The sequence below is a fragment of the Platalea leucorodia genome (genome assembly GCF_965183815.1).
Source record: "Platalea leucorodia genome assembly, chromosome: 9".
NCBI lineage: Eukaryota > Metazoa > Chordata > Aves > Pelecaniformes > Threskiornithidae > Platalea > Platalea leucorodia.
Window position 1 is genome coordinate 7,903,386 of NC_138831.1, and position 21,365 is coordinate 7,924,750.

At 46.7% G+C, this 21,365-nt stretch overlaps 1 protein-coding gene across 2 annotated transcripts; it reads right to left on the minus strand.

The window, feature by feature from the left end:
- Positions 1 to 1,051: 1,051 nt before the first annotated feature.
- Positions 1,052 to 12,583, minus strand: PSMD6 (proteasome 26S subunit, non-ATPase 6). 2 transcript variants are annotated; one of them, XM_082321996.1, is made up of 9 exons: positions 12,351 to 12,583; positions 11,556 to 11,761; positions 10,836 to 10,981; positions 9,231 to 9,450; positions 9,011 to 9,119; positions 7,673 to 7,841; positions 6,276 to 6,353; positions 6,044 to 6,125; positions 1,054 to 3,422 (listed from the first exon to the last, which is right to left on the minus strand). In XM_082321996.1, exons 1-9 carry the CDS (start codon positions 12,493 to 12,495, stop codon positions 3,396 to 3,398), a joined length of 1,182 nt encoding a protein of 393 aa, XP_082178122.1. In that variant the 5' UTR covers positions 12,496 to 12,583; the 3' UTR covers positions 1,054 to 3,395. The 2 variants fall into 2 exon arrangements, with proteins under 2 accessions (XP_082178123.1, XP_082178122.1); XM_082321997.1 differs by having other exon boundaries at positions 1,052 to 6,125.
- Between the last annotated feature and the right edge of the window lie 8,782 nt (positions 12,584 to 21,365).

Below are 21,365 nucleotides of genomic sequence, written 5' to 3' on the forward strand. Positions count from 1 at the left end.
GGCCTTGAAAGCATCTTGCTCGGTGTTGAGCCTGGTTCTAAAAGCAATCTCCTGTGTAAAATGTGTGAATAGTTTGATAATTTGTATACATAATCAAGAGCATCTGATCAGCTGAACTCTGTGTTGGCTGCTGTATAGTACCTGAACAAATGTCATGGGATAGAAAAATTACTTTCGATATTTAAAAGAAAAATAAATATATAGTCTATTTGTTTTGTAACAAGTTTCTGTAAATAAAATAATTTATACTATTTATAAGAAAAAGTTGTGCTTTGCTTCATGAAAAAGATTAGTTTGTTGAACAAACATGTTACTAAACAAGGCAATAAAATTAGGACTTTTCAATAAATGAGGTTGGTTGCATGGAATACATTATATGTTTCTGCTTCATTATAAAACCATTCACCATTAAAGGAAAACATTATCTGTATCGGTGCCTATGTGAACTAATTTCAGAGAATTGGACGTGCTCAAATTCTGTCGCTGAACCTCAGCATCGCGCGAGCAGCCCCAGGGTCAGCGCGGTAGGATGGGATCTCGGCGTGCTGCGGGGGTTCGGGTGCCTGCTTGTCGGAGGGGCCTGCACCAGCTCCGCCGTGTTTTTCCCATGCAAAGGACGTTTTGTTACTTCAGGTTCACGCTTTAAATTGTTTTCTAAGTAGAATGAGAAGCAGCTTTTGCAACCCCAAATGCGGTATGTGGAATGATCATGTTTCGTGGGGTTTTTTTTTTTTTTTTTTTTTTTTTTTTTCCCCTTCCAAAAAAGCATCTTCGGTGTTTTCACAGTTTAAAGAGCCAGTGTGTGAATTCAACAGGTTAAATACTCTTGCAGGCTTTCCTCTGCGTGTGACTCGGGACTCGCGTGTGGTGGATGACTTCTGAGGAGCGGTTTGTAAAACCGGTAAAACTCCTGTCAGTGGGATTCATAGTTGCATCCATGGCAATGCTGCCTTTACTCTCTCTCTCTCTCCCCCCGCCCCCAGCCCCCCCTTCTTTTCCTCTTACAACAGTAAGAACAAAGTCGTCTTTAGTGTTTGGAATAAATGCTACAAGATGTAAATGGGGGAGTCAGGCAGCAAGCAGGTTCTGCTTTGCCTTTTTATAATGAGTACTTCTAATATTCCTACATTTAACTTCTCTTTTGTGTTGACTGCAGGTTTTTATTTATTTTTTGTCTCACCTTCCTGCAAATATCTTTCTTTTCTAGTAGCAGTTTCCAGTTTCTGCTCCACCCTGTATGCTGTCGGCAGGGAAGCTGGCTGCGCGGGGCTGCGCGGGCGACGGCAGCGCGGAGCGTGCAGGAGACGGGAGCTGGCGCAGCAGAGCGGGGCGCCCCGCCTGGCACCACCCTCAGGCAAGTTTGTGACTCGGGGCTGCTGCAGCATGGAAGGATTAACTCTGCATTAAACTGCATTTAAAGTAGGGTTCTGTAGCCTCTAAAACTGGTAAGGTGAAGAAAGAGGGGGGAAAAAGGTTGTGTTTATCCCATATAACCCTGAGCTCTTTGAGGTCTTTGGGAGCTCGGCAGGTTTGGAGTGTCCTCCCTCTCCCCTTCCTTTGCTGCGCCCGGCACCCTGCTACGGGCACCCTGCTACGGGCACCCTGCTACGGGCACCGCGCAGCGCCGTGCCCGGGAGCCCGGACCTGGGGGCAGAGAGCCGAGCTGCTCGGTGGGTTATCGCTTCTCCCAGTGACTCGATCGGCTCAGTAAAGGGGTTTGTAATGAAAAATGCCTTCAGACCAGGTGCCGGAGTAGAGCCCCATAACACAGACTTCCCTGAAGTGGATAGAGAGCAGTTTCTCTCCTGTCGCTGTTGTCTCATGGAAAAATGCTCCAGTTTATATCCAGGGAGAGCTACTTGGTGATGGAGTTTGAGCCTGATAGTGCGTGCAACACGAATCCGAATGTCAGAGATTCTCTGTGTGTATGCCTTTGTGTACATGCACGTATTGTCGATACCCTGTGCATTTAAAATGGAAGCTGGTGATGTGTCCTTTGAACCCAAAGGTGTCAGCCTTCTGGTGGAGACGTGTTGGGCTCAAAGGCTACCACCTTTGGTAGGGAAAGTCCTAAATCCTGGTCCTGTGCCTGCAGCGTGTGCAGCTCTGGAGGCCGGGGCACGCAGCTGGCCCGGTGCCCTGGCTGCGTACCGCCGGGCCGGCAGCGAACGGCCCCGACACCCCTTGCCTTTGCAGGCTGAAGCGCTCCGTGGCCGCCGCTACTGATGCCAACTACTGAAACAACCAATACAAGGGCTTGCAATTGGCTTTATTTAAATGCAAATTCCTGTTGGTTCATTATTATCACATTCTGCTGCAAGAAATAATCAAACACACGTGGCCTGTAGGATCCACCATGGGACTCTTAATTTGACTGAATGCTTTTCTCAGAGCTTTGGCTCAGAACTGCGTTAGCTGCTGGATTTGTTCCTAACAAGCAGCATGGGATCTTTGTCGTGGAAAAGCGGCATATGCTTGTTTTGGTTTTGCTTTTTCTGGCCCACCAAACTTCAGGGGAATCTCAAAAAACTTTTTTTGAAGTTCTTCAAACTAACCTGGAGTCAAAGTTGCGAAGGACGAAAGCTGGCCTGAGCGATGCGGTCAGTCAAAAACCTTGGCCCAAGCCCACGGGGAACGACTGTAGCTGACATCTGTAGCCAAACCAGTACAAAAGCTTTCCTCAGCATCAGCAGGCCCAGTGCGTTGCTGCTCGGTTTTGCTGCTCTCCAACACAGTGCTGGAGATTTTCTTTGTCCTCCGTTTTGGCAGTTGAGCTCCCTTCACCTCTGTCCCTTCCAGTCCACAACAGGTGACTTTTTCCGAGAGCGAGCGCCTTGTCTCTTGTCTGCAAGGCCAGACCTTAAACTCTGGAGCCCAGCGTTCAGTGGGAGAAGAAACTGTGCCGTTGGCAGGCCAGCAGGCAGGTGAGCCAAAAAATCTCTGCACACAAACGAGATCTCAACCATTTTGTAGCAGAAGCTTCCTGACAAGCCCTACAACGCTCCATCTCCTGTCCTTCCCGCCTGCGGTCCCGGAGCGTAATGGCAGCGCGCGCGTTGCAGCGCAAGGTGGCAAACGGCCCTGCGGTGTGGCCGCGTCTTGAAATCTGTGTCTGATTCTGGCTACCCTTGTTGCTTTTGGAAGTCAGCCTTCCAAAGTGAAACTGGAGAATGGCATTAGTTCAAGGAACTGCACAAGCTTAAATTACGAGAGCGAATGTACAACTTTGGCATGTGGACTATAAATCCAGGGAAAGGTGTCAAGACCGAGGCATGAACGGGGGTGTCGGGAGTGCCAGCCACCATCAGAGTTAAATAAATGGAAATCGTGAGATGAAAGGTAAAACTAACGTTGAGCACAGGACAGTGAAAGGCAACTTGAAGTTACTTCAGGGTTCAAAGGAAGCAGAAATCCTCTCTCTTCTGAGTTGACACGGAAATTGAAGCAAGCAGTTAAAAATGATAGAATAGGAAAAAAATCATGCCCTTGATCAGCTGGAGGCCTGACCACCCTGCACCCCTCAGCGTTCCTACTCTTTGGAAAAGACTGTGCACCAGGTACTGCTTTTTCTTTTTTTCAGGAGAGCAATAACTAGCTGCTCCGGCTATGCTTTGTGCATCCAGCTGCGGCCTTCAGGAGCTGATTTTCCCTACAGCTCTCCAGAATTTTATCGCACCACTATTTGGCATGGCTGAGGGGCTGAACTGCTGCTGAAAGCCTTAAAATTATTCAGGTAAAATTGCTGTGGTGATCTTGGCAGGCCTTGGCCCAAAAAGCTTTGTCAAGAGGCTCTGCAGGTTCCTCCCGGATCCTCCTTTGCAGGACATTAGGCTGAGATCAAGAAATGAGCAAGGCAAGGACGTCTTTTAAAATTCTCTCTAGTGCAAATAGTGTTTTTCTAGATGATGCTGACATCTTGACAAGGATTTGTTTTATCAGCGGCACCCTGGAAATGAATTCTCATTTGCTCTGGCAGGATACGTGCGCTTCCACTTCGCACGTTCTGGTTTTTCACCCACCTGAGCAGAGAACACCAGATTCTGAAATGCTTGGCTCCCTCAGGGTGATAGTGATGGTTAGAATAAAATAAAATAAAAAGTGAAAGCTCTGCAAATATCTCACAGCATGCTAAGAATCTTTAGTAATACTTTTATTTTCCTTGCAAAGTAGACATTTCTGGTTTTTGTTGGTTTTTTTTCTGTTGCTCTTACTTATACTAAAAGAGCAGCAAGGTTTCTCTTGAGTGAATGAAGCCTACATTAGCCTATTTTTCTTGAGTAAGTTTCTATTCCCTTCAACTTATAGTTAAAAATATATATGGTAATATATAAGCTGAATGGAAATCCTGAGATTTATTTCATGAAACTTCAATATAGTTAATTAAGGTCAGTTCACGTACAAATATGTTGGAAAGGAAAATTCATCTGTGTACCAGAAACGAAATCCCTCAATTCAGTGAAGCCTACGGCCCGTGCGTCCTGTCTGTAGCACCGTCTTCTGATACGCTTAACGTTTGCGTGTATGGAAGGTGGAAAAGATGTTACCAAAAGGCAGCCAGAACTAAAGTCTTCCTAGCTAAGCTACACTTTATCTGATATGGAACAGATCTAGAAAAACTGGTATTATTGCAGCTCTGAGAAGTCTGAATATTGGCCTAAATCAATTAAAACTTTATAAGAAGTGATATATGTGTGTAAACATACAAACTATAGAATCAATAGCTGACCGTGTGGTAAACAAACTAGGGTTCTCTTCTATTACTCTTGCTATTCTAAAGAAAGTGAAGATCAGAATTTTCTTCTAATCGGTGCAAGAAAACCAAAAATCATTAGGTTGTATTTTGGGTTTCAGAACAGCACAACAGAGAATATTAATGGACCCTCAATGTTGTGGCTGGGGAGTCTCCACCTGGGGCAGGGGGCAGCGATTCCGAGAGGGGAGATCCCCCGTGATCTCCCAGTAAGAGGAGCGGGCAGGTGAAACTCCGCGCTGCCCTCGCTGTTGTTGCGAGCGTCCAAGCGTCAGGCTGGTTCTGTGGGTACCTCTACCTGCTGTGACTTCAAGCATTAAAGTCACAGCGAATACAGGCAGTAAATGGATTCTGTTGCTAAGCGCAGCGGCATCAAACAGCCAACAGAACTAAGTCACAGACTTTCTTTGGGAGGAAAAAAGGAACCTCAAGCCAAGCCAAGCAAGCCGGGTAAACAGCTGCTGCCGTAGGCTCTGCTACGGCCAGGAACCATGTGTCATCAGCATGGCAGCAGCCTACTTGAAATGTTTATTCCTCAGCAGCTGTGGAGAAAGAAACCGTAACCCCCTACAGTATGTGATCAGTTGTGTCCAACTGCAATAGGATCTTCCACTCTTCCTACCATCGTTTTGACATCTGCAAAGCTAAGAGAGGAAGCAGTTACAAATGTAATGCTTTGCTCATGTGCTGACTTTCTTGTCAACAACTAGCAAAAATGTCATTGTAAGAGAGAGGCTACCTCAGTTAAAGATGTTCCCAAAGTTATAGTCCTTACAGTTTTCATGGTTATATTACTGTTTCACCGCAGTCATTTGTATCCTTATTCCTTCTCCCTGTAACCCTCTCGTAACAAGAGTTCATTCTACTAAAACACAAACTAAAATTTTTGGCTACTTTACTATTATGCAACTGATTCTTTTCACCTTTGAATCAAAAACAGAAGTCTTAAACAAGCAAGCATAGAATCACCATTACTTCTCTCTGTTCGCAGATCTTGGCCCTGCTTTGCTGTTAAATATTGAACGCTGTATACACAGTCAAGTAAAGGAACAAAGCATATTACAAGAGATCACCAACTCTGTCATACATTTAATAAATGAACTGGGATCCGTACACCAAAACAGAACGTCTTTTACATAATGAAGTGGAAAGTAAAAACACTACCTCTCTCGCTAGTAATTTTTTTACCTACAGTATACCAAGTTATACAATATATTTATAGGTTACTTCCAAAATGTTTTAAACATCTAAATTTTGCGTTCCCTTGCATTAAAAAAATTACATATTAATTACTCTGGAAAGTTTCTGAACTCTGTTTAGCAGCAAATCTCCTTTCTTGATGGTTTCTTGGTACTGCCAATTCTTGCTATCAGGCCTAGGAATTGTGGGGGGGGGAAAAAAAAAAAGGTTTAGAAGTGAGAATATGTTTTACACCAAACCACTTACATTTCTGTAGTAAGTGTCATCAAAACGTACAGAATTCAACTGGGCTGTCAAAAATGATTTCTAGGAATTGTTAGCATACCTGTTAGTTTCTACAATCTCGTTTACTTTGTCTATTTTGCAGTGTAATCGCCCAGCTGCAATAAATCTTGAAAGCTCCCTAAGGAAAAAAAAAAAAAAGTGCATTAAATCATGGTTCACCAAGGACTTGCAGACTTAGCAGTCTGCTACTACAAAACAACACTGTCACCACACTGTATTTCTGAAGCAACAGCCTATGTATTTTTCACAAGGTATCATCTTACGCATCCTCATCTTATTAAAGCTTGGACGTTACACACAAGAATAATCATTCTCGCGATCTGAATACAAAACGTCTTAGTATTTTCTTCTCATGCCAAAGTGTGATACTTGAGTTAGTGAAATTTATCACTTGGCTCAGCATCAACTACTCTTCAAATTCAAAGGTCGCAGTCATGTAGTGTGCCTATTTGGAATTTATCCTGATGGAAATATCTTCTTGCCAGTCAGTTCATTAGAGAAGTCTCTTAATAGTTCCCTACTCTCCAAGAGCTCTAAATATGCTGCTTTTTTAAAATTATTATTTTGCTTAATCAACTGGTGGTCTACAGCACATTACTGTAGAAGAAAATATTCCTGCGATCAACAGTAAGACAAGTTACAACTATTAATAAATTACTGGGAAGCATAAGAACTAGCATGACTTTAAAACATTTACCTTTGAATTGAATGGTATTTGGTTTCTCTTGAAACACCTCTTAATTAATTTCTGAATATTTCAAGCAGTATTCATATTTCCGTAACACTTTTCTATGTTAGAAAATCTGAAACTTCTCTATGAAAGAATGACTCTTAAGGCATTTGAAACAAAGCGTTTCACACACATAGAGTAAAAGTCAGTTTCTCACTTCACGTTAGTTCTCAGTCATCTAAATCTGTTGGTTTTACACTAGAAAAGAACTGCAAATTGAGACCGCAGTGTGTGTTTGATTTAAGCAAAAAACATCCGATCTTGTCCATATACCAGAAAGCAAGCAAAACTAAATAAGGAGACTTGTACGATGATACATAAAATGTGTGGATCCCTAACGTTGTTAACAGTTAAGTTTTCACATAGTTGTGATCTAAGTCATCCTCTAAAATCTTAAGTTTCATACACATGAAGGTCAACAGATACAGCAGTATAAAGAACAAAGTTATTAATAAAAGACCAGTTTCTCATATGGTGTTTAGAGTGGAAGAAATACTGGAAAACGTTGTCAGGAGGGATGGCAATCGGATTATTTTCTTTACCGAAACATAAGGTTCACTTAAATTTAGCCAAGCTCTTCCATAGGAACATAACTTGGCATGTTTAGAATCAAAGTAGAACAAAGACTTTTATTCATAATGGGATTATTATAAATAATTAAGGTGTAAAGTGAGATCTTTATGAACTTAAAAAGCCGAATAACTTACTGATCTATGAATTCTACACTGACTCCAAATGCTTCCGCCATGTATCCTAATGTCAACGACCGGTAAGACTCTAGGAGCTGGCTATAGGCATGAATTCTCATTTCCCGTACATAGTATCGATAGTGAGGTGCAAACAGCCAATCTTTTTTCATCTCTTGCTCTACAATAGCTGAAAAGGAAAAAAAAAAAAAGAAAATGAGTCAGTAATCTCTGAGAAATGTAAAATATCAGTTATGTAAATAAAGCACATAACAGCAGTTAATAAGTAATCAGTGTGAACATAACTCTATCGTATTCTTGCATACTTCAGGATATGAAAGCTATTCTACACTAAAGTAAATTCGTATAATCTGTATCAGTTCTAGAGCCAGAAGCAGTAAACAATATTGTGGCAAAGCTAATGACCCCGTTTGTCAGCAGAGAATACTTCTTTTGGGGCGTGAGCCAGTCTCCCCTCTGCTGCAGGGGGACCACCCCACTGAAGGCAGGCGCGGGGAGCCACTGTCACACAGGAGCAACGTGGTGCTGGGAAACAAGCAGTGCTTGGTACCTAACTACTTGAAGAAACGTTGTTACCCAAAGCTGGGTAAGGAAATAAGGGTACCTTTCTGGTACTAGCTCTTAAATTAGTTACAAGGATTTCTAGGCACTGAAGTGACTTTTTCTCCTGACAGTTTTAGTTCTCAGCTAGCGATAAGGCCAGCGATAGATAAATGTTGCCCCTAGCTCTTAATCTCATCAGGCCTAGTTTTCCACAAAATGAAGGGTTCTTTTTTGCTTTTTCTCAATATCTTCTTTTCTTGTATTCTAAACCTCACAGAAGGAACACAAGCAGTCTGACAACTGGCAAGAATGAGTTTTCTGAAAAGCTTTTTTTTTCAGTGTCACCCTTTAACACAGCAACCAGAGCAGAAAGCCAGTGTAACACCAACCATGAAAACTTTCCCTGGAGTATCTTTTACGGTCGAGATTTCAGGGTCTTTAGACTACAAGTCCTATAACTTCTTCCAAAGATAAAACCCTTCAAAGCTTTCTCGTTTGACCTGGCTCTTCAGGCAAGACAGTGCTCCATAGCCATTTGAAAATGCTTTTCCACCTCATCAGATGGGACCTTTCAAAAAGCTCACTGTATGCAAAGGTTGGTTTGTTCGAAAAAATCAAACAGCAGCAAATTTTAGGTCGCTGTTTAAAAAACAAACAAACAAAAATCTCTATTTTTTTTTTCTGCATGAAGTAGCTTTAGTTCTAGATTGTAGCTACTCCACAAAAGTTGTGCATGATCTGACATAAATAATTGAAGCACTTGAAACAGCGTTGCAGGAAAAAACACAGCCTTACCTAATGACTGGAAAAAGGCTGCGTAACGGCATTCGTAAAGAGAAAAGAGATACTGTCGTACAGCTGGCAAACTGTGTAACACCTCCAGAATCTCTGCTCCTTTAATAACCTGAAAGCAAACAAACAACATGTTTAAATACCATCACTTTCACCCTAGAGATAAGCAGGTTAAAGAAAGGCTGTGTCTGTTTCAGCTGGTGTTTTCATCTGCTTTCCTTACCTTTTCCCTAAGGTCAGGCCTGTCTAATGCAATCATGCTGACATAGACCGTGTATGTTACAAATGTTTTGTAATCCATAAGTTCATAGGATGTAAACGTTGAAACTGTATCAAGGAAGAGCTCTGCTGCTTGTTTGAAATCTCGAATAGCTACACAGTAAAGGCCCTGGTACACTTTGAGACGATTTCTCCTGTCCCAGTCTCCTCCTTCTTCTATTAGACTTAAAATAGAAAAAAAGAAATATTTACTTATGTACATGTATTATGTAATAAGTTATATGAAACAAGTACAGTAAATCAACTGATACCATGCGATTAGAGAAAGAATAATTTGTTTTATGTTACAGCTTGTTGAAACAGTCCAGGCTTTGTACACCTGTCAGGGGTAGGGAAGTGGCTTCCTTGGGACAGGAGAGGCCAGGCGCTTTTGCACAGTGCAAGTTTCAGCTGAAAGGAAAAGTTTAAAGCCTTTAAAGTTGTGACAACTGTCTTTTGAGATGTGCACGCAAATGTTACTGCCAACCTTGGCTGTGGCAACATATCGTCGGTCTCTTCTCCCTAGTAACAAGCGATAGGACAAGAGGAAACAGCCTCAAGCTGCGCAAGGGGAGGTTTAGGTTGGGTATTAGGAAAAACTTCTTCACCGAAAGGGCAGTCAGGCCCTGGCACAGGCTGCCCAGGGAAGGGGTTGAGCTTCCATCCCTGGAGGTATTTAAAAGCTGGGTAGACGTGGTGCTCGAGGACATGGTTTAGCGGTGGACTTGGCAGTGCTAGGTTAACGGTTGGACTCGATGACCTTAAGGGTCTTTTCCAACCTTAACGATTCTATGATTCTATTCTATGATTTCCACTGCCTATGCTGCTAAAATCAAAGCCATCCAACTAGCAGCATAGAAAAACTTTAGAAGTTGCTGCTTTTCAAGAATTACATTAACACAAAATTGATGTGGCTATAAGGAGGACCACAGGCCAAGACAAAATCTGCTGAGAAGGCAACACAAAAAAATCATTGCCCAGGGAACACGATAACTGGGAAGACCCTCTGCCCTGGTGTCTCAGCACCAGCAAAGAGACTGGAAACCGCAGCTTGCTACAGGAACCACTGAAGTTCAGAGTGCTGGGAGCACAGAGACACTGAAGCTTGCAGTGGAAACGAGGGAAGGAGAGCTGCACCAGAGCACACCAGGCTGACACTGGGCTCTGGAGGCTAGAGGAAAAGCTGGCACTTCACAGAGCCAGCTGGGTGGCACCGGCAGCAGCTGGATTCAGCTGGCAATCGTACGATCTAATCACGCCCAAAGTTATTAGTCTTCCAACAGCTACAGAACTGAAAAGTGGGAGCAAGGGGCGAGCTACAAATTAAAATCAAGTCAGCTGCTAGAAAATAGCTGACACAAAACATTAACTCTTCTTTTCTCTTCCCCCTCATAAAAAAAAATCCAGGAACAGGAAGCTCTCTAGTGCAAGGTAACACCCGCCCATCACTGTGATTCTGCCTCACAACCAGTCTTAGTCATGTCTTGACAGCAAGGTATTTATCTTCCACGCCTTTTGTTACAGTTTGTCTCAAAAGTGCTTTAGTGCACTCAAACAACCCAAGCAGTACCTTTTTGCCTTTTCAATGTTCCGTGTGATGAGGTCATTATCCATATAAAACAAGCCAATCCTTAAGAGATAGAACACGATATCCAGACGATGTCCCAGTGCCACAGTTTTGTCATAAGTCTTGCGGAACGCAGTCAGAGCTCCCTCCTAGCAAGACAGTATTTTCTACTATAAGAATGTTAAAAGCACCTAGAATATTTACAAAGTGTCTGTCGTAAGTACACGCGTTGTCTTCTGCTGCTAGTCGTGACTTTGTTAAGTTTCCCACAGAACTTTAACATTACACATTCTGAATAATCTTAAAGCATCAAAGTTTAAATCAAGTTAAAAGAGCCAATCCTCATATATCTTTTAAATCTAAGGACTATGAAAATCTACTCTGTAACTTGAAATTAAGTGGCACTATGTAAATAGTTTAGAAAAGACTAAAGACACAAGAAAAGTGAAAGATAACATCTGCAAATGGAAAATAACTTCTTCCCTTTTCAAGAAAAAAAATGTTTTATTGTAAGCCCTGCTTGTTTTTTTTCGAGATAATTTAAATTTCGGTAACCCCCTCCCCTATCTCCCACCCGTGTCTGAGTTGCGCCCTAGAGAAAAAGCACGGTAACTCACGCAGCTTCCTCCCTATGAACGGTGCTCACTGGAACCTGCCTAGCTTAACATGATTATGATGCAGTGTTTTTAACGTGAGTCCATAAAGCCTCTGCCATGAACCAACCTTGTCCCCGATCCTGCACAGGTACTCAGCTTTGGCCATCATTGCATCTCGGATTTCACTCTCCCCCAAGATCTTTTCCGCATCTTCTAATTCGTTGTCGAGACGTTTCAGTTCTTCCTCATTAGCTTTCTTCATTTTGTTCAACAGATCCATGTCTATCTGCCATTCGAGAGACTTGCAGAGTGCTTCATAATACGGAGCCATATCTGGAAGAAAAGCAGGAAGGCTTCTGCTATTAATCGCTGCAACGAGCGTGTGCGTGTTTCTAGAGCAGAGCACTGAAGGACAAGATCGTCAATGCCAGCCACGTCCCTTCTACAATCAGGTACCTATTAAATCCAGACATTACAGAGCCAGTGTTTCAGCAGCTCTTGCCTGTCACGCTTCTTTTTACTGATTCTTTACTACCACTGCTCTCTTTACACCCCTCCCGCTTGCACTTCCCTAACTATTTATCTGACCCTGAGCGCAGTGGACCCCAGTGCTCAGCTTTTAAAACACCAGCATGATGTAACAGCGGCCACAGCTGGGGACAAGGCACCTCACTGATATGTCCACCCCCCCATTCCCCCTCCCCGTTGCTCTCGGACTGTCCATGCCCCGGGGGCAGCCTGATGCCCTCCCGCTGGGAAGCACGTACACACACACCCCCCATCGGTAACTGAACACAGTCAGACCGGCTCCTTGCCTACACAGGCAGGCCTGTGGCCGGACAGACAGGCAGACAGACAGAGCCGCCCCAGCTCCACGGGGGACGGACAGACTCCCCCCCCCCCCCCCCCAGGCCGCACTCACTGTGGAGCCGCACGGCCGCCATCAGCTCGTCGCGCGCGGCGGGGTCGGGCGCGCGGGGCCGGAGGCTGAGGAGGAAGCGGAGCTGGGCGATGCGGAGGTCGGGGTTCTTGGGCAGCCCCTCCTCCTCCAGGTTCTCCAGCGGCATGGCGGCGGGACGGGACCGGGACCGGGACCGGGACCGGGCGACGGGGCGACTCGGCAGCGGGCAGGCGGCGGCGCGGCCCAGTGACTCAGCCGCGACGGGCGGAAACGGCGGCGCGCTTCCGCCTCGCAGCGCCCCCTGCCGCCCCGGAGGCCTGCGGGTGCTGGTGGGGGGGCCGCGCGTGCGCAGCGCCGTCCATAGGGGGGTGGGCGCGCGCAGGCGGTAGGGCTGCGGCAGCCGTGGCCATAGGTGCGTGGGCGCGGTGCGGGCTGTAGGGGTGGGCGTGCACCGTGCAGGCTGCTGAGGCTGTGCACCTGGTGCAGACTGTGGGGGCTGAGCAGGCACAGGCTGTAGGCGCCCAGTGCGAGCTATAGGGGCTGCAAACGCACTGGGTGTAGGGGGTGCGTAGTACCTGTGCAGGCTACAGGAGCTGGGCACGCACAGTGCGGGCTGTAGGGGCCGTGCACGCGCAGTCTATAGGGGGCAGGGGCGCAGCGCTCCGGTGCCTCCCCCGTGTGGCCGAGCGCTGCCCGCGGCCCGCCTGCCCTCGCCCGCGGCCGGTTCCGCTCGGCTCATGCGATCGGCCACGGAATCGTTACGGGTGGAGGGGACCCCTGAGGCCCCCGAGCCCACCCGCCGCCCGGCCCGCCGCACCCGCGCCTCTTCTGAGCGCTTCAGCGAGTCCGGCTGCGCCGCTCCCCCGGGCAGCCGGGTCCGTGCCTGAGCGCTCTGCGTGAGGTTTTCCTAATATCCAACCTGACCCTCCCCTGGCGCAGCTTGAGGCCGTTCCCTCTCGTCCTATCGCTTGTTACTTGGGAGAAGAGACCGACCCCCACCTCGCTACAGCCTCCTGTCAGGCAGCTGTAGAGAGCGATAAGGTCTCCCCTCAGCCTCCTCCAGACTAAACAACCCCAGCTCCCTCAGCTGCTCCTCATAAGCCTTGTGCTCCAGACCCTTCACCAGCTTCGTTGCCCTTCTCTGGCCACGCTCCAGCACCTCGATGTCCTTCTTGTGGTGAGGGGCCCAACACTGAACACAGCACTCGAGGGGCGGCCTCACCAGTGCCGAGTACAGGGGCACCATCACCTCCCTGGTCCTGCTGGCCACACTGTTCCTGATACAAGCCAGGATGCCATTGGCCCTCTTGGCCACCTGAGCACACTGCTGGCTCATGTTCAGGTGGCTGTCAACCAACACCCCCAGGTCTTTTCCCACCAAGCAGCTCTCCAGCCACTCCTCCCCCAGCCTGTAGCGTTGTATGGGGTTGTTGTGCCCCAAGTGCAGGACCCGGTACTGAGCCTTGTTGAACCTCATACAGTTGGCCCCGGCCCAACGATCCAGCCTGTGCAGGTCCCTCTGCAAGGCCTTCCTACCCTCCAGCAGATCAACACTCCTGCCCAGCTTCTTGTTGTCTGCAAACTTACTGAGGGTGCACTCGATCCCCTCATCCAGATTGTTGATAAAGACATTAAACAGGACCGGCCCCAGCACTGAGCCCTGGGGAACACCGCTTGTGACCGGTCACCAACTGGATTTAACTCCATTCACCACCACTCTCTGGGCTCGGCCGTACAGCCAGTTTTTTACCCAGCAGAGAGTGCACTTATCCAAGCCGTGAGCAGCCAGTTTCTCCAGGAGAATGCTGTGGGAGACAGTGTCAAAGGCCTTACTAAAGTCCAGGTAGACAACATGCACGGCCTTCCGCTCATCCACCAGGCGGGTCACCTTGTCGTAGAAGCAGATCAGGTTGGTCAAGCAGGATCTTCCCTTCATGAACCCATGCTGGCTGGGCTTGATCCCCTGGTTGTCCCACACGTGCCACGTAATGGCACTCAAGACGATCTGCTCCATGCCCTACCCTGGCACCGAGGTCAGGCTGACAGGCCTGTAGTTCCCCGGATCCTCCTTCCGACCCTTCTTGTGGAGGGCTATCACATTAGCTTTTGATAAGTGCTAATATTTGTTATGTTGATTCTGATTATTTTTTCCTTCATTTAAGTCATTGGCTTGTAGTTCTAGTGTTTTAGAATAAAATAAAGGAGAATCTTTGTTTTAAGTTGGGTAGCTCCTTTGTTTCTTTAGGAGCAGGTTCTTTTTTTGTCTTCTGTTTCTTTTTTTTTGAGTTGCAATCTCTTTTGTATTGATTGCACAATAAGGAATTGCTTTGATGCTTTGCAGAGAACTGCACGTGGGTCTTTTAGCAGCAGTGTTTATGTTATTTGCCTGTTGGCCTTTGCATTTGCTCAGAGACCTATTAGATTTTTTTTTTTATGACAGACACTTTTAGACCTCTTGCATATTTTTCTTTTGAATCTTGTCCCCAGCTATATTCCTTGGGCAGTGTGCTCCGGCGCTGCGGTATGCTGTTTATTCTTAGCGTGCCTTGTTTAGGAAGAAAAGGACGGTTGGTTTCTTTCTGCTAAGCGAGGCTGATGTTTCATATGCTCAGGCACTGCACACATGGGTGAGCGTTACTCGTGTGAGCAGCCGAGCTGGGATTAGCTCACAAAAATTGAAGAAGAAAAAAAAAAATTGAATCAGCTCCAATGTCCAGTTATTGCAGCCGGTCTCTCCAGCGCTGGGTGGAAGGTGGCAAGTATGTGCAGCTCCCTTGTAAGCAGATAACCTGGCTGTCACCTTAGCTCTTTTCCTAATCCTTAATAAAGATTGGTTTGCAACCAGAGCTGGAGGTCTGCCTCTCTTCCAAAATTCACGTCATTCGTAACTATTATAGCTCTGGCCATTCTTACTGTCCACAGAAATACCCACGCCCTGTTAACATCGCTGCGTTTTTGGCATCCGCAGTTCATTGTGGCAATAAAAGCCACAGTTTCGTTATGTGCTGGGGGAGAAAAAGTTCTTCATTCTCTCTTTTCTGGATTTGCCAACTTTTAATTGACCCCCAGACAAGTTGCTAGGTGTGAGAAGAGTAAGGGAGCCAAGATTTCATTTTCCTGGGTTTAGTTATTGCTGAAATGTTGTTTTGTTTTTTAACCATATGAAACACTAGTTAATTAAAAAGCCCCAGTATTTATTGTCTGTAAATATTTGCCCACATTTTTATATTTATGTATATTTAAGCAATAACTGGGAACAAGGGAGCTGGCTACACGTATGTGATGTTCCCTACTAAACATGAAAGGAAATTCAGAGAGAATATTTATATCTCAAATATTTATATGACAAAATAAGGCCTTGTGGTGACCATAATTCTCACGTGGCCTTACAGCATTCAAAAGGATCCAAATAAATAAATACTTTTTTTTTTTTCCAAAATGGACTTCAAATGATTGCGTCTTTCCTTGCAAGATGCAGCAGAAGCTCCGTGGTGGCTCCTCATAACTCTGATGATGCTCTGTTACTTGAAGAGTGATGATATAGATATGCTGCAGGTTGTTTTAATGGCATCATCCACACTGGTTATCCAGCTGAAAGTAGGAGCCAACCCCTTTTGCAGCTGGCAGGAGCTCCTCAGCACCTCCCTACGACTCTGCACCTGCAAAGCGCTGGTCTGGTCCACCTTCCTGCTCGCACTAACCCCAGGAGTGGCTCCGGTGGCATTCAGGGCGCCCAAGCAGGTCTCCTCTGCCTGATGGTGGTTTTGGAGCAGGACAGCTTTTTCAGCACCTGTGGCCATGCGGTCAAACTTAAAAATAGCAAAATATAGTGGTGTTTGCTGTTGCCTAGCTCTCCAGTCCTGCCCGTTGTGCAGCTGATGGCTGCACTCCTCTCACAGGGAGCGGAGATCTCCCATCTGCTCATTAAATCAAGGGGTATCACAACTCTCCGGTGTCTAACAGGCACAGGCATTCTGACCGTTCTCTCTATGGCAGAGGGCTCCCTTTCCCGGGTGTTTCGGAGGACGGCGCAGCCCCCGCGCTCCCCTGGCGCACGACGTGCTGGCAGGAGCAGCAGCAGATGGGTCGGTCTGGATGAGGCGCGCAGGCGTGGAGAGCAGGGTCAGGGCTGGGCACGGTCCTGCAGACTCTCCTGTGACCCGTTACCTGGTGTGTCTGTCACCTACAGCCCCCAGATGGGCTCAGTCCCCCCAGGGATGCTCAGACACACAGAGAGGTTCGGTTGCTCCTTGCAGTTCCCGGGTGGGCACATCCCATGTGGTCAGTACTCCCGGCAGTTACAGGTGATCACCAGCACCCCAACTAATGCCACCCTCCCTGTTCTTACTTTTGCAGAAGTGGGAGGCCACTAGACAGAGCTGGAAGTGCAAATACAGATGTCCAGACCTCTGCCTTCCCCAGTAATTAATAGGAGTAATAGGTTACTAAATGCTACCTGGAGCAAGGCCCCTGTGTGAGGTTGCTCCCTGTTGTGTCCCGGCCAGCCCTTCGCCCTCGGAGCCGTGCCCAGGCCACCCCGATGTCCAGCGAGGCACATCGGCTGCAGCGTGTCCGACTGCGGCTGAGCAGCCACAAGGTGACAGTGTTTCAGAGCAATAACTGTGCGGCATCTCTACCTTCTGGGTGTTTGGTTTGCCCCAGGCATGCAAAGTGAAGCTCTGCTCTCACTGGATGCTAACCGAAAGCTTTGGGGGCCACCAGCCTTCTGCAGGGGCGTAGCTGGGACAGACCACCCGAAACCTGCCATGTCCCCCGCCCCAGCCACTGCCTGGTGTCCAGGCTCCTGCACCCAGACTTGCTGCTTGCAGGGAGCCACCCGTTATGGCAGCGTAGGGATACGAGCGTTTTGTTTGCAAGTGCCATCGATGGAGCCGGGGACGCTGGCTGTCACTGCTCCCTCTGCTCGTCCAGCCCCGCCGGGTGCGAGGGCTCCTCTCTCCCAGCCCGCAAAGGGAAAAGGTCACGTCACCTCTGGGTACGTGGCACTTGCCAGCAACAGGTCACAGAAGTGCTCTGCTTTCCTCACCAAGGAGGTCCTGTGGCACTAGCCGGGCTTCAGAGACAGGGACCACCCCGGCACTGCGAGCATCCTCTGCCAGCAGATCAGGATCCGCAGCAGGGCGCCGGATTGGACCCAAGTGTTGCTGAATGGCTTTAATTCCCATCATGAAAAGCGTGAAGGGTCGTGGGAGCTGGTTGGCCTGTCTGCGCTCTAACGAAGAGCTCTTTGTGCACAACCACCAACCTGAGCTGCAGGCTCACCTCGGTAATACCAGTTATGCTTTCTTTATGCTTGCTGTGATCCTCAAGCATCTTCAAGGCCGATGCATTTGTTTCATTTGCAGGGCTGTTTTAACTTAACTTTGGAAAAGATGGCACTTGAGTCATGTCTGGCTTCATTCTTCATCCTTCAGTAGTGGAAGTGTTGACAGCAATACTCATATCTGCCCTAGAGCTGCACGATACAAACCCACAGGTGTTAGGCATTGATTTCTTCTGAATAAGCTCCTAGAGATTATCTGTTTTCATAAGTAATTATTGTTGGCATAGATATGTCTCTTGTCTCTGCAAGTCTGGCTCTTAGAAATTACAGTCTGTATTAGCAAGGAGTGAAAGGCACAGGGTCAAGCCCTCTGCCCGTACAGCTCTGCAGGCCTGCTGGCACTAGACAAGCCCTGGCACAAGTGTGAGGACAGTTAGAAAATGCCCTTGGAGTGGGATTTTGGCATCTCTTGACCTTCCTGATGTTTTGTCACCCCCTCCGTACTGCTAATTGCGTCTGATCAGCCAGGTATCTGTTTCACAGCAATTAGTGTCTCTTATTTGTTTATCTGCATATTTTCAAATCAATAAATCCTTCCCCAGTAGCGCACCAGGATGTTTTGAAGGAGAACATTTCACCTAGTCCCCAAATTAAGTCTTTTACAGCATTAAAGTCTGTGAATCGAGGGGTTCCAACAAACAGCTATGTTAGGGGGCGTTTATTATCCTGGGAAGACAGGATGAAACAGGATCATTCATTAGAGATCTGAAAAGCTATTAATGTCTAATGGCCATGAGAAATCAAACTGGCAGGTAGGGCTGGGATGGCGGGGGAGCCTCTTCCTTCGCCCCATACCTGCAGCAGCCCTGGGTGCAGGGGAGGGTGATGGCATGCTGCTGCCTGAGACTGGATTTGTTTAATGCCACTGCTTCAGGAAATCCTGGGGGGAAAGCGCTTTTCGAAGAGGTGAGAACCCACTTTATTTGATGCCATGAAAACATATGGGAAGAGGTAGCTCCTGGGTGAAATGGCTTGTAATGAGGAGTGGGAGAGATTGCTGCCAGCACGGGAAGGTGGAATTCTGTGCCGTGTCTGTCCCATCATCAAACCAAGAGATTCTGAAAAGATGTTTGTAGAGATGCATAAATATACACACACTCTTGAACCTTTCATTTTAGGTCCTGTGTTCCAGCCTCCCTGCTTTTAATGCAGACTGGTGGATGTAGACGTTGAATGGTCTTTATGAAATCGTAGCCCATGAGCCTGAATTTCAACGTGAGATCTATTTACTGCATCTTTTCTCCTAAGTACAGATTTACTTTCAGAAAATTGGTACTCTAGACCAACCCGCTGGTGCATTTGTTTCATAGACAGCAGCAGCACCCAGGACATAACCGGTGTTTCCCATGACAAATGGTATGAATATTGTCACAGGCTGGTGCTGGATCCATCCCTTGCTTCCCCACATGGAGCACAAATATTGGTACCTCCTCCAGACTGATGTGACAGTTTTGAGGGGGTACCATCCACAGGGCAAGGGCTGCTGCTTTTTAAGGTATCCTATTGCACGTAGAAATCCACACATCTTTATTAAGATTTGTCAGCTCCAGCTGTGTGTCTGTATCTGCCTTTGTTTTTTAGGTAATTTGTGCTGTACACTTTCACCGCATGATTGCTTTTATTGTATGCGGTTCCTTCTGTTGGGCACTTCTCTGTTGACTATGATTACTACCACATCCACTGAAAATGCTCCTGTACTGTATAATTAACTTTATCTGCTTTGCTACAGTGCCTCTCACTGGTAATTACACACACTTCAGCTCTTTCACTACGTTTCTAAGACTTTAAGAAGTGCTGATTACTCTTGCCCAGTCTCTGTCCAAACGGGAGGGTTTTTACGTGTCTACAATTATATCTTTTTCCTTGCAACAACAGCCCCGCTGTAATCTGGATATTGATTATAGTACATATAATGTGATCTTTAAATAAACCATCTGTTTGGAATTCATTGGGGTTTACATGTGCTGGTAGCAAAAAGCGTATTTAAATCCTCAGGTTGTTGGCTGGTTGGTGTGATAGTTACCAATTTACTGACATAACTTGAAATGGAGAGCAAGGATTTTGAAATCTTTCAGTCCTCTGGGGAGTTACTCCATTTTCCTCCTCCTTAGCTCAGCCTTGTCAGCCTTCCCTGTGGTGCCTTAGTGACTTTTGTCCTTTGATGATTTTTTTAAGCCTCTTTTCCTAAGGCAATAGTCTCACGTGAATCTACCCTCTGCCCATCAGTCTGGGTTTCTGTGCTCTAATGCGTTTAAACCCCTTGGTCAACTTGAACCAAATCTGGCAGATGTCATGAGCTCTTGACAATGTCCAGTTCCTTGAAGTTGTGCGCAGATCGGCTATAGCAGATCCAAATTGGAAAGGATCGACTGTTCTGGATAACTCATGCCATCCTGCCCTGCGGCGCCTGTATCTCAGTGCCCCGTGCTGGCAATGCCTTTTGCCTAGCTGCTACTTAGGGAACGTGGCCAGCAGCGAGGCCTGCTGTGTGGCCATCGCAGGCTGCGTGGAGGGATGGGAAATACATAGGTGTGAGGCACGTAGGAAGGACAAGCTGGGAGTATTGCCATGGTGGGGATGGGGGTGAAGCGGGGAGAAGGGGTATGGGGTCCGTGGGAAAGCAGCCTTCATCCATGACTGCTCACAGAGCAGCAGCTGCCGCTGTAATTACAAATATTGATGTATTTTCCACAGCTTCTTGTCAAACACACAGCCTCGTTTATTTTTTTTTTCACTCTTTATAAGGCAAGTCGTTTTCACATTGTGTAAAGAAGAGCGCTTGGCTGAGAAGTGCTGTGTAACTTCTGTTGAGATCTCGTAGCAAACCAGGCACACGTTTATTAAGCAAGGGAAGTGGTGTTTGATGCAAACACCAGTCTGATGTTTTAACACCCTGTTGGCTTTTAAAATAAACCCAGTGGTGGAGTGGATGGAGTCTGAATGTCCTGCTAAGTTCACAGGGCAAGGTACTTCTCTAAAACATATGGGAATGTAACTCTGGCCATTGCTGCAGACTGTTGGTGTACCTGGAGAGCATCTACCAAATGCCCGTTGACTTAAACATCAATTTAACTGAAGAAGCTGCTCTTTTTTCCTTCCCCTGAGTGCACTACGAGTCCCAGAGCGAGTGGGATTTGAGGGCAGACACGCAGAGTGCTGTGCTGTGCTGCCCCGGCACCAGTCGCCCTAAGTGGTGTACTTTTACTAACAGGTAAGTTGCTAGCCTGAGAAACTTCAGTTTGGGTGAAAATAGCTGGATTATTACTTTAGGGAGGTTTATGTTGGTTTTAATAAGTGTGTAGAAAATTCAAGCCATCTGGAACTGAGAGTCCATCTCGGTGTGCGGTGTTGGAGGGTGCTCCTCGGCTGATGGAAACTGCTTTGCTACTGCACAGAGGTGTCTGAGGGACTTTGGGAAGCGGAGAACTGGGATGCCCAAGTACCGCCAGTATCTTTCTTTCTTTTATTTGGAAGACTAACCCTGCTTTCCCAGAATAGGAATATCCTTCATCTGGTGGAGGTGAAGAAAACTCTCCAGATGATTTACATCTTGTCTCGAGATCAAACCTTCAAAGGTCAGAGAGAAGGGCCTTAAGCAAGGAAAGCGTGATTTAGCCCTCTATAAATGCTAGTGTTATTAGTGGTATTATGGCAGTGTAGGTAACTTTTGGTTGCATATTTAATCTTCTTCA